The sequence below is a fragment of the Solanum lycopersicum genome, chromosome 10, assembly GCF_036512215.1.
Source record: "Solanum lycopersicum chromosome 10, SLM_r2.1".
Taxonomy (NCBI): Eukaryota; Viridiplantae; Streptophyta; class Magnoliopsida; order Solanales; family Solanaceae; genus Solanum; species Solanum lycopersicum.
In genome coordinates, this window is record NC_090809.1 from 31,867,486 (window position 1) to 31,881,631 (window position 14,146).

General features: G+C 34.9%; 1 protein-coding gene across 1 annotated transcript; it reads left to right on the forward strand.

The window, feature by feature from the left end:
* The first annotated feature begins 791 nt into the window (after positions 1-791).
* On the forward strand, positions 792-6,768 carry LOC101252443 (phosphoglycerate mutase-like protein AT74H). Its single transcript, XM_004248773.5, has 2 exons — positions 792-1,570; positions 6,074-6,768. The coding sequence occupies exons 1-2, from the start codon at positions 1,021-1,023 to the stop codon at positions 6,487-6,489; spliced, it is 966 nt and encodes a 321-aa protein (XP_004248821.1). The 5' UTR covers positions 792-1,020; the 3' UTR covers positions 6,490-6,768.
* The last annotated feature ends 7,378 nt before the right edge of the window (positions 6,769-14,146 follow it).

Genomic DNA, 14,146 nt, shown 5'->3' on the forward strand with positions numbered 1-14,146 from the left:
AATATATTACACTTAAGTTGAAGCAGTAGAGATTTGAAAGATTTTAAATTGCTCTTTATGAATTGGTTGATCAATGATTAATATTTGATCAGATGCAAGCTTATGACACAAATATTACAAAAAGAAGATGATAACATTATAGAAAATAGATACCACTTGCAAAAATATACTAACTTTGATAAATTTTTTCAAAGTATCAACATTTTAAATGTTCCTCGAATGCCAAATGTTTTAACTCATAACCTAATGCAATTCTCTATTTCCTTGCTGCATATAATTTTTTGAAATTCAACATTCTCAATTTGGATTGTAAATGATGCATTTATGTCGTATGAACGTTTGAAAAAGATTATTAAGTAATATGTTGAAGTTGTTTACCGTAAAAAATAATAATATAAAGTATATATTTCTCATATATTTAGAGACTAATTAGATCTTATCATAGAAGTTTCCTCGATTAAAAAATCTCAATTTTTTTGTTTCTCTCGAATACATTCCTTGGTTTATGATAAATTACTAATGATATATATTACTTCTTGGAAGGGATGTATCCAACAAAGGATATCTATGTATCCGAGAGGGGATGATTTATCTGAGAGGGAATAAGAATATATCTGAGAGGAGATTATGATATTTTAAGTTGTGAATTTATTTAATTTTTAACAAAATATGTGAAAGTATATTGGACCTGTATTACCAGCCTTAAATTATGTAGTATATATATATATATATATATTATTATTATTATTATTATTATTATTATTTCATCCTTGTCCTTCAATTTTTTTTTTGGATATATATATAATTTAATAAATAGGAGGATTGAAGATGGAATATTTTAGTGATTTAGTGGGGAAGAAAAGAAATGGAAATGAAAATGAAAATGAGATGGCATCAGAGTTGTGAAAGTTGAAATGTAAAAAGAGGGCTGTATGGAAAGAAATGGAAGTTTAGCGATCCGCCATTGACAAAACCCTATTTGCTGCAGAATTCCCATGATCTCACCTGATTTATAGAATAATGATAAATAGTACCGTTGATGACAACGGCCATGCCCAACTTCCTGATGAGCAGCAACATCACTGCAACTGTTGCCAATTTCATAGTCAAAATCAGCACAAGCCCGTAGCCGTACCCAAGTGCCTACCAAAGCGCATAATTTTGGTTCGTCACGGCGAGAGCGAAGGTAATAAAGACGACGCTATGTACACCATCACCCCCGATTATAGGATCCCTCTAACTCCCAAGGGAATTGATCAAGCCAAGGAAGCTGGCTCTCGCATTTTTGACATCGTTTCTGATAATGGTTCTGAGGATAACTGGAAGGTCTACTTCTACGTTTCCCCATATGTGAGAGCACGTTCCACCCTACGGGAGATAGGCAGGGCTTTTTCCAGACGGAGAGTTCTTGGCGTCAGGGAAGAATGCCGAATTAGAGAACAAGATTTTGGTAATTTTCAAGTGGCTGACCGCATGAAAGTCATCAAAGAGACTCGCGAGAGATTTGGCCGCTTCTTTTATCGATTTCCTGAGGGAGAATCAGCAGCTGATGTTTATGACAGAGTTTCCAGTAAGATCATTTTCTCTCTTCTCTCCACCAATATATATCACTCTCATACGCATTCCATTTCCCCACTAAGTTAAGGCTTGCCAAGCAATCTGAATAAAAGGGATACACATATGGTAGCAATAACAACAGAAAGAGTGTTACTTAACAAACAAGGGATAGAACACTAACAAAAGCAAGATATTGTGATAAAATCAGACCACAAAAAGACACTAGTAAAAGTCAAAATGAAAAGAGCACAAAGTTCTAATACTACTGATAAGAAGAAAGGTCAAAGTATGACCACCAAGCCTATTTAGCAGAGAAAAGATACAACTCTCAACTACCAACTAACATTCGATGCTAATTCATGACCTCAAAACTCTCTTATCTACAATCATGTCCTCAGTAAAATCAAGTTGTATCATGTCATGTCTTATCACTTTCTGTCAATACTTTCTCGGCCAGCCTATACCTCTCCTGACGTCCGCCAATGCCAACTGCTCACACCTCCTCACTAGGCATCCACAATTATTCTCTTAACATGTCCAAATCATCTCAGTTTCGCATCCCTCACGTGGTCCATCATGGAGGCCCTCCTACCTGACCACGATATCTTTTTCCTAATCTTGTCTCTCATAGTATGTCTACACATCCACCCCAATATTCTCATCTCTGTGACTTTCATCTTGTGACATGAGATTTCTTAACTGGCCAACACTTCCGCCCCATACAACATGGTTGGTCTATCCAACACTCTGTTCAGAAGATGAAGTCGGTCTAACTTATATACACTCAATGTAAAAAGTACTTTTACCTAATCTCTGTATTTTTTCATGGTAAGTTATTTAACAAATTAGATTTAGTTTGAAGAGGTTGTCAAACAAAAGGATTTACTGTAGACAGTTAGAAATATTTAGTTGTGCTTGCATGGATAACTTGCTACATATTCAAACAAGACCCTAAAGATAGATAAAAACAATGAAGCAACTAACAATACGAGACCAGGTATTAATGGAATCATCTTTAACTAATGCCAATGTCAGGGCAGGAAACAAAATATAATCCCACTTGTTTATTGTAATTGTATGATTTCATGTTCATAGATACGAAAAAAATTGTATTTTGGTTTCTAATACACATTAGATCAAGTTTGGCTTAAGAATTATCATCATTTGCTTCATTGAAATTCAACTCGAATAGAGAAATTTAAATTTGGAGTGACTCTATTTAAGAATTACTGCATATTATGTGGAACTTTCTTTGCGATAGTCTAAGACAGTAAGTAGATCGATATGTTCAGGTGCAATTCTTTTTGTTTTGAATCCAATCTGTACCTAGCCAGAAAATTCAGAAGTAGTAAGTGGGAGGAAATGCTAGTTTTGTTGGGCATGAAAAGCAACCACAGCAGCTCATGCATTAAGGAATCTAAGATGTTTTGAAGGAAAATACTACCCAATCCAGAAGATAAAGCTAAGTTGTATTTTGCTTTTTCATTTTTGGTATAAAACAAGAGTATGTAGAAAAGACATTAAGTCTCTATTGCTAGTTTTTGAGCCGCTATAGAGAAGTAGATTTTGCTCATACTCTTCATAATTGTGGCTTTCATAGCTATGATCTAATACAAGTTGTTGCCATTTCAAACAAATAAAATTATAAAATTGATGTAATTAAGCAAATTGGACTGCGTTAGCATGTGTTTGGCATGCTAGGGTTAAGATAGAAATGAGATTTTTTGCCGAACTATTAGTTAGTCATTAAGCATGTAAATTACTTCAAGGAAATAAGTAAGTGGGTGGTCTGTTTCTAACATGCACGAGTAATGATAATCTCAAATTGTTGGATCACTTATTTTTGACATGCCTACGTTAGTAGAAAATGTTGCCAGCCTTTTTTCAACTAACCACCTCCTAATTGCTTAACATGTTTCTCAGTTTTGGTCAACTTCCTGACAATAGCTTGACAAGTTCAAATAGGAAGATTCAGTATCGACCATCTTAGTCAACTAATGGGCCTGTTGGGTAATGTTCTATGATACATTCTAGAACATTAGATAATGGAAAAAACTGAAGTATAGATGCCATGTTTGAATATTCGTGATAATGGGAACAATATCACAATTCTATCCATTTTCATGATCACAAGTTTTCTGATGCTCAAGTAATACATCACTTATAGCTGACACCACCCATGTAGGCATGAAAGGAGGAGATGGCTTATGGAGACAAATTAATCTGTACGTTCCTTTCCCTACCCCTGCGTAAATGCGGGATGCTTTGTGCACCAGGTGGCCCCTTGCCCCCCTAATAATTTCATTAAGTTTAGACCTAAAACATCATCATGTACGGCATTCACAATTAACATTGTGGTTAATGGTTGCTAGAATATCTATTACGGCCTAAATAACCTTGTCCTTGTCTTACTTGTGTATATATTTTATCTCAAACTTCTTCTTGTGATTGAAAGAACACCCATTCCTTAAAAATTGCCTCCATTAGATGGCTAATGTCATCCAAGATACTAGACATTGTTAACCAGGAGTACTGTTGTCCATGAGATGTGTCCTGCCTTCCTTAGATGTAAAACTCAATATATAATCTGGCCCTTCCTGCCTATGACCAGGATGTATACTCAGAATTCATGCTCATTCTAAATTAAGAATTCGATAGCAGGATGGTTTATGTCTTTTATATGCCTTTGCAAACATTAGTCTTCACTTATAAGAAAATTCGTCTTCATTTAAAATAATATTTTTTTTTGTGATTTCATTATGGTATAAAGTTGTTCTAGACTTGCTTTTGCAGAATAAAACTCTGCCTGTTGTGAAGCATATTGTGTCATACGCGAGAAACTTGAAGTCTCAAGAATAGTGGTAATGTCAATAACTTACAAAATGGTACTAGATTGGTATCATGCGTTTAATGGTGCTGAAGAATGCATGAGTGTTCATGGAAACAATTATATTTGTGCATTACTATGATCTCAATGCTGTATGTATCTATTGGTGCTTATGAACATTTGCGTGTTCATGGCAATAATAATTGATATTTATGAATGTGATTGAGGAAAGTCGCAAAGTGTGCCTCTTTCTTCTCTCCCTTGTAGTCCTTGTGTGTCTCACACATGACTCTTTTTGGAGCATCAAAATATAGTGATATTTTTTCTATTTATTGGTAGGATTTCATGTGCCAATTAAAGGAAAGGTAAAAAGACTGTTTGTTTCTCTATCTTTTCGATAGGGTTGGGGGAGTTTAAAAAGTGAAGACTGTAGGTAGAACATGTTCTCCTCTTCCTGCATTACTCAAATTCTCCCTCCACTCATCCACTTTTGTGGATGCACCTCTCAAACTATTTATTGAAGAGTATTCACTTTTTCATGCAATATTAGAATGATCCAGAAGTTTTGTAATTTGAGCCCAGTATATAATGATTAGCATTATAGCTGAATGATCAAGTTCTCTACATTTCTCATTTTCCAAGAAGCACAAGAAACTGCAGGGAGATGCAGATCTTATTTTGTTTTGCGGTCCTCATATGTTTTACAATATAAATGATGCTTAGACATGTGTATATTGCATTTCTGCACTGTGTATATCATGTTATTTTCTGATTTTTGGTAGTTCTCTTGCGCGTAATGTGACTACCTTCACTTACAAGGGGTACTGATGATGAGATAAAAGATGACCTTAGTTGCTTTAGCATTTTTTTGTTTGGTAAAAATGGTGTAAATGGCTTAGACATCTTTACAGATTTTTGAGCTAGCTAGTGTTGTGCCTCCAGCTTTGGAAGCCTTTTAAAGATCAATAAAATACCACAAAGTATATATAATGCACCTAAAATCTACATTCTTTACCTAAAATCTACATTCTTTAATGGTAAATGAAAATACAGTTGAAAAAAATAGTGCAGTAGATTAATTTTTAGGAATTTAATGTTTCTTCAATCACTTTTCTATTGCAATAGGGTTCTGTTTGAGATACATTTTTCATTAATTTGGTTCTGTGAAAATGTTTTAATTTGCATATTGTAGTAGCAAGTTGAATCCAATTGCTAATCCAAGTTCGGAAATAGACCTATGTTTGTTGAGATCGCCTTAAAATAAATTAGTTCAATTTAGGGGTCATCTAGCTTATTACTAATTTATACTTTCACCCAACATAAAATATGATAAGTTAATGATTGTTACTGACATGGTGTGTGGAATAACATAACGTCATCATGTCATGTTACACATTTATTCATACACGCTACCATAAGTTGTATGTACCTAGAAAGATTCCTTCTACTCTGGTGATAAATATGTGAGCTCTCAGTTATTACTAGAAACAAAGTGCAACATCTTGTTCAATACACTTTAAGAACTTGCTCCAACACACTTCCATCTCAAGATAAAGAGAATAATTAATTTGCTTATTGGTGTTAGATATAAGAGCATATTCCAATTGAGTGCAATTTTTCAGTGTAAAGTGTATGGACTTTTGGTTATCTTGTTCTCAATTGTGTTTGTTGAAAACTTTTTTAATGCAGGTTTTCTTGAGTCTCTTTGGAGGGACATTGATATGAACAGGCTCCATCATGACCCTAATGACGATTTGAATCTTGTGATTATATCTCATGGTCTAGCTAGTCGTGTGTTTCTGATGAAATGGTTCAAGTGGACAGTTGAGCAATTTGAGTATCTAAACAATTTAGGAAATTGTGGATTTCGAGTTCTACAATTAGGGCTCGGTGGTGAATACAGCTTAGCAGTCCACCATACTGAAGAAGAGATGCTGGAATGGGGACTATCCCCTGAAATGATTTCAGACCAAAAATGGCGAGCTCATGCTAGCAGGAGTTCATGGAAGGACAAATGCTCTTGGTACCTTGATGCTTTCTTTGACCATTTAACTAATTCAGATGAGGATGATTATGATGAAGTCAAATCTGACTTTTCTGACTAGTTTATTGCATTTGTTCTAATAACTTGCATTGTGTAGTTAGATGAGTAATTAATTTGGTTATTGACGGTGGTACTTATAGATCCATTCAGACTTTCATGTGGTACTCCACTTTTTAGGGGCTCAAAGCATTTGATTTTGTTGCATTCAATACCAAAAATATCGTGGCTCACGAGTAAGACCACTAAACCATATGTTTAGGCTTCCTAGAGTCGAAAACTCTTAAAACTTTGTTATTATTATATGATTATTCATAATATGTTTATAGTTTGTATACCAGAAGTCAGTATCGCATGTCTTATTGTACAACATGAGAAATGTTCTTTCAATACAATAAAATGCTAGTCATTTGTTACATTGATCCTTGTTGTCAAACATCATATTGATAAAGATTGAAGTAGTTTAATTGAAAGTTCTAAGATATTTACACTGTAATTTTTATTTTTATTTTTTATTTCTAACGTTTTTGATTATATAAGGAACTAATGAATTGTAATTTTGTAATACGTATAGTATCTATTTAGTGGTTCAGAGAATTTTTTCGATAAAGAATTGAATTTGATTATTAGTGAAGTATTGAAATAAAAGAAGACTTAAATATGTGTATTAATTAAAAATGGTCTTTAGTTTTATATAATATAGATTTTTCGTAATCATCATAAATAAAAGGGGTCATATTTTTAGATTTTAGTTTGAGTTGTCCAAATAAGTGACAAATTATGTTATGTTATTTTTTAAAAAGGTCATTAGTACATGTCGACTTACCTATGGAGATGGTTGAAGATGAAGACCACTGCAATTACACTTAGCGACAACATCTTGACACAACAAATTGTTGCCCCTGTACAGTCTCGCGCAGTGAGGGTGAGCAACTCCCTCTCAGCCTTCAGCGACGAGGTGGATTCTTGAACTTAATTGACAGAACTTGTTGTAGACTGTTCTTTTTTTGTTTGGGACTTTTATTATCCTTATAAAGAGTCCTTAAACTGTTCTGGAAGACAGTTTTGAAATATTTTGAAAAGGAGGATGCAAAGGAGGCAGAAAGCACAAACAAGAGGCCGAGTTGTCTAGGATTTACTTTCTACATAGTTTATTTATTTCTTGTTGGTACATTGAATTCTAACTTAGTGTAATAAGATTGCGAGAAAATAAAAGTTCTATTTCTAGAGTTCAAATTATAGCATGAAAATTATATTCTAGTTATCAATTAATTCATCATATATGTTTTGTTCTCTAAATCTTTGTAATGACTCTCTTAATCGTTTTATAAATTTTACCTATCTACTCATTTCAACTTTTATATGTTATTTATGACTTGCAAAACTTTTATATGTGATTTATGACTTGAGTAACAAAATTTCTGAATTATATTAGTTTGATTGATTAATTAGTGGGGACTATTCATATGTACTGTACTATAATCCTAGATTATGTGGGGCCATATATAAATAAATTAATTAAGGGCAATAGACTCAACCCTTTAGGCCATAACGGAAGAAAAGACAGAAATAACGGCGACACCATTGAATTTTCAGGTAATAAGAACTTCAATGTTACTGCAAAAATGTCCATCTCCTAATCTCAATTATATAGTCTCTTTATATGTGATTTATAAAGCATTAGGGGACAAAAGATAATGGGTCATTATGACCTAATGATTAATTAGTCATTAAACAAATATGCTAGAAAGAATAAACAATTAATGAGAATTTGGTAGATTTTTCATGGGATAATTGTATCGAATGACAAACTAATAATATAAAATAAATATAGTTATTACCGTTTGATTTATTTGTGTCCCATAGCAAACTGTTTGTCAGTACCTCTCTCCCTCATATTCTCGCTCGTCACTCTCCCTCTCTCACTCTCTTCGTGTCGCTTGCCTCACTCGCTTTATACAATTGAATTGTATAATTTGTGTTTCTAATTGTATAAAGCGAGAGAAATTGTCTCTGCGCATGCAAATACATATATTTTTGTCCTATACACTTATAATTATACAATAAAAATACTCCCCAACCCAAGTCTCTTTTGCCTTTCTCTCTTTCTCATTTTATACAAATTCCAATTGTATATAATTTCTGTCTTTCTCGTTTTATACAATTCAATTCAATTGTATATTCCGTGCCCAAGTCTCTTTGACTCTCGCTTTCTCATTTTTTACAAATTCAAATTGTATATAATTATCCTATACATTTATAATTATACAATTCATTTGTACACTTCATTTTATACAATTCTCTGCCCAAGTCTCTTTCTGTTTCTTGTTTTATACAATTCGCTTCAATTGTATATATATAGCGAATTATACATACATATGTTTGCTATGGAGCGCAGTTATGCAAACTTTGCTATAACATACAAATATCAATTTTATGTTTGATACATGTGAAAGTTGCCCAATTTTAATAAGCTTGTGTCATGGCCTTGGGACTAATTAATGTCCAATAATTAGTTATAACTACCCGGTGAAAGCTACGGCTCATATTAGATGTAGATTAATGAAGTTAGAGGGTAGAGATGCAACCACGTCATCCGAAGCCAACTCAGCACAAATCACGCTTTTAACAACCAATATGGAGAGGAGAAGCATAACGGAAAATTGGTATTTGCTTCACCCACTTCTCTTTTTCTTCTCTATCTCCCTTATCTTTTCTCTTCGAATTCTAAACTCCTTCTATTATGCAGATTGTGGACTCATCAATGGCTGTTGTAATAACTTAGTTCAATTTCATTTACTTTAGTTTAACTGTCTTTCATTTCCCAGTTGATAAATAGAAAATTGTCTCAAAAATTTCCAATGTTCCATTTAATTTTTGCACGTTAATTGTTCGATTTAAGGCCAAGTCATAACAATTGGTATCAAAGCTAGGTTTCACTCAACTTGTGAAGGTAAAAATGGCTGAAGGGACCAGGATGAAGTTGCTAGATGATAAGTTGCTACGTCATGACGAAATTTTGGGAGATCTCACTAAAATTTTCAGGGAACTCAACGAAACTCAAACTGGAATACGGTGAACTTTGGAGCTTATTTTGAATTGTTTAACAGATCTGGAAGGAGCACAAGTCAAAGACCTTGAAGGCGTTTTTCCAATTAGAGATGGGTTGCTACCAAATCCCATACAAGAAGCTAGGGCCATATTGCCAATTCCACCTCCAAAATGGGAACTATCAAGCTTCAACGGGGACGAACCTAAGGTATGGCTGCGTAAGTATGAAAAATAGTTTAACCTATATAGAACTGCTGATAATCAAAAGGTAGAGAGAGCTGCGCTCTATTTGAATGGGCTTGCTGAGACATGGTATAATTCACTTGTTTTGGATAGAGGAATAGTTACTTGGGCTGAATTTAAGGAGGAACCCTGTGTGAGATTTTGGGAAGTAGATGTTGAAGATACAGTTGAGAAATTTAATAATCTATCTCAAATAGGAACTGTAGATAAATTCCTTGGCAAGTTTGAAGACTTGAAGGCCATATGATAATAAGGAACCTAACCTTGAATGAGGCTCATTTCCTGTCAAGTTTTATTGGAGCTTTGAAGGAAGAAATCAAGTTTGGGTTAAAATGTTTAAGCCAGTAACATTAAGAGTTGCTATAGAGCAGGCTAGAATACAGGTGAAAGCAATCGAAGTAGCCCAAAAGAAGAAAACGATGCCAACTAAATTTCCTATCAGGGGGGTCTAGTTATACAAAGAATGCTATGGGAAGTACTAATATTTCTACTGTTTCTAGTGGTTCAAATTACTCCAAACATGCTGCTGTGAACAACCCTCGACCAAACACTTTTAGGTTGACACCAAAAGTGTATGAATACAGAAGGAGCAAGAAGTTATGTTTCAGGTGGGGAGAGAAGTACTACCCAGGACACAACAATAAGGCTAAGCAGTTGAATTGCATGAGGGGACACGAAGAGGTCATACTTCTAGATGATATAAAGGTACCTGAACCACCAGATCTTATCATTGAATGAGAAATACAATAGGAGGCTATGGAAGCCATATGTTTGAGTGCCTTGTCTGGTAGTAACCAAGGAGTAAATGGTATCTTAGTCAAAGGATTAACTTAGAATAGGGTCCTTGTAGTACTAATAGACTCGGGAAGCATGCACAACTTCATAGATGAACAAGTTGTGAGAGAAACTAGCTATGTAGCTGAATATAGTCCCCACATGAAAGTTACTATTGCTGATGGTAACTATGTGATGTGTCATGCAAGTTGTCGTGGTTTAAGCTGGAAATTGGGAGGTAAATCCTTCAAGGAAGACTTGAGAATTATCAAATTGAGAGGTTGTGATTTGGTACTGAGAAATGATTGGATGAATAAAAATATTTTAACCAAGTTTGACCATGAGAAAATGTGTGTAACCATTGGTAGAAAAAGTAATAAAATAGTACTACATGCTATACCAGTGGAGGGTAGCTTGAGTATGATTAGTGTCAATGCAATGAGAAAAGTCATAAAGAAGGGCAAAACCTTGATAACTCATTTATTCATATTAGGAGGAGAGCCAGAACTTGAACAAGAGAGGGTAGATGATGCTATGTAGGAGGTGATTGATAAGTATCAAGCAATGTTTGTGGAACCAAAGGCCTTACCTCCATTAAGACAACTTGATCATGCCATTAACTTGAATCATGGAGCTTTTCCAGTGAGTTTAATGCCCTATAGGTATAACCACTATCAAAAGGAGGAACTAGAGAAACAAGTAGCTGAGATGCAATGAAATTATAAGTCATAAACGATCTCTATTTTCTTTACCAACTCTTTTGATTAAGAAGAAGGATGGCACCTGGAGGTTTGGTGTATATTACAAGGGTTTAAAAGAATTCACAGTAAAGGACAAATATCCATTTTCCATTGTTGATGACCTTTAAGATGAATTGCACGGGGCAGTGATTTTTTCTAAAATAGATATCAGGGCAGACTACCACCACATTAGAATGAAAGTTGAAGATGTTTACAAGACTGCATTCATGACTCATATGGGACATTATGAGTTCAAGGTTATGTCCTTTGGCTTGACCAATTCCCCTGCCACTTTCGAAGCTTTGATGAATCAGGTATTTTATTTGTATCCATTTGTTTTACTGTTTTTTATGACATTCTCATTTACAGTAAATCATTGTATAAGCATGTTGGATACTTATTACTTGTATTCAACACCTCAGTATCTCATTCCTTGTATGCGAAAAGATGCAAGTGTTTTTTTGGACAACCTAAAGTATAATATTTGGGGCATGTGATCAATGCTGAATGAGTGTCCACTGACCCTAACAAGGTGAGAGCTATGGAAGAATGGCCTACTCTTAGAACTGTGAAGGCTTTGAGGGGTTTTATAGGTTTAACAGGTTATTACAAAAAAGTATGTGGCAAATAATGGGAGCATAAGTAGACTATAGTCTAATTTATTGAAGAAGGATGCTTTTGTCTGGAGTGAAGAAGCGGATCAAGCTTTTTAGCACTTAAAAGATCCATGTCTACCACAATAGTGTTGGCTTTACCAGACTACAATAAGGAGTTTATTGAGGAAACTGATGCTTGCTATTCATAGATTGGAGTAGTACTCTTGCAAAAAGAAAAACCAATAGCCTACTTCAGTAAAGTGTTAGCAATGAAGCATAGAGATAAGTCCATTTATGAGAAGGAGTTGATGCGGTCTAAAAATGAAGATATTACCTTCAGTACAAGCATTTTGTGGTCAAAATTGACCATCATAGCCTCAAATACTTGTTTGAACAAAATATCACTATAGTAGTGCAACAAGAGGTGTAACCAAACTTTTAGGATTGGATTATGATGTAAAATACAAAAAGGGGGCATAGAAAGGATTGGATTATGAGGTACAATACAAAAAGGGGGGCAGAGAATAGAGTTGTTAATGCATTCTCAAGACAATAAGGAGATAGTTTGAAAGAAGAAGGTCAGTTGAATGCCATTAGCATGATAGTTCCATTGTGGCTGCTGGATATTACTACAAGTTATGAAGGTAATTCTATGACCATGGAAATCATTACACAACTGACAATAGATACTACTGACCCTAAATTATGGCAATATCTCTCAGGACTGTTACGGAGAAAGGGGAAGGTCTATGTTGGTTCCAATGGGAACCTTAGACAACAATTGATATAGAGTTTTCATGCTTCTAACTTAGGGGGGCACTCAGGCCAACTTGGAACTTTAAAAGGGTTGTCTCTCCTATTCTATTGGCCCTTGATGAAACAAAATGGTGGTACAATTTGTATCTGAATGTAAATATGTCACAAAAATAATTATGAGAGTGTTCCATATCCAAGGTTGCTTCAACCCTTTCCAATCCATTATCAATCCTTGAGGCATATAAGTTTGGATTTTATTAAGGGCTAGCCTAAATCCTCAGGCTAGGATGTCATTTTTGTTGTGGTTGACACATTTACTAAAGATGCTCATTTCATAGCCCTATCACACCTTTTTACTACTTTATAAGTGGCTACTAAGTTCTGGAAGAGAGTACACACTCTTCATGGTCCACCCCAGTCTATTATATCTGATCGATACAAGATCTTTCTCAGTAATTTTTGGCAAGATCTTTTCAGGTTGGGTGGCATAAAACTTGTATATAGTTCTTCCTATCATCCTCAAACAAATGGGCAAACTGAGAGGGTTAACAAGTGCATAGAAAATTACTTATAGCGTATGACTAGCCACAGACCTCATCAGTGAAAGCAATGGCTTCACCAAGCTGAGTGGTGGTATACCACCAACTATCACACTAGCCTCATATGTAGTACCTTTGAAGCTCAATATGGTTATTCTCCCCCTCAACTATCTATGGGACCACCGCTGGATAGTGTTGTGCATGCTGCTGAAGATTTGGTTATGATGAGGCAACAAATGCAGCAAATTATTAAGGATAACTTATGCAAGGTTCATGAAAGGATGACGTATTATGCTGATTCGCATAGATCAGAAAGAGAGTTTCAAGTAGGTGATCTCGTACATCTTAAACTCCAACCATACAGGCAGTCCTCTATTGCTTTGAGAAAAATTTTGAAGCTCAACACCAAATACTATGGTCCATAATGAATTTGGCTAAGATTTTCCCTGTAGCTTAAAAGATAAAGCTCACTCTACTTCCAGGGTGCATCCAGTTTTCCATGTATCCTTACTTAAGAAGAAGATTGTCACTAAGAAAGTGGTTCAGTCAACTTTGCCTAGTACCAGAGTGATGGATAGTTTTTGGTTAAACCAGTGGTTGTATTGAAACGGCAGATGGTGAAACATAATAATGTGGCTTGTGTAAACTTGCTTATCCAATGGTCAACCCTTCCCTCCGAAGATGCCACATGGGAAGATTATCATTTGATAGAGTCCAAGTTTCCACATTTTGTTATTAATTCTTGAAGACAAGACTGCTTTGGTGAGGGAGGAATTGTCATGGCCTTGGGCCTAATTGATGTCCAATAACTAGTTATAACTACGGGGTAAAAGCTACGACTCATATTAGATGTAGATTAATGAAGTTAGAGAGTAGAGATGCAACCACGTCATCAGAAGCCAAGTCAGCACAAGTCACACTTTTAACAATCAATATAGAAGGAGAAACATAAAAAAAATTTGTATTTTTTTCACCCACTTCTCTTTCTTCTTCTCTCATATCTCTTCTTCTCTATCTCCCTC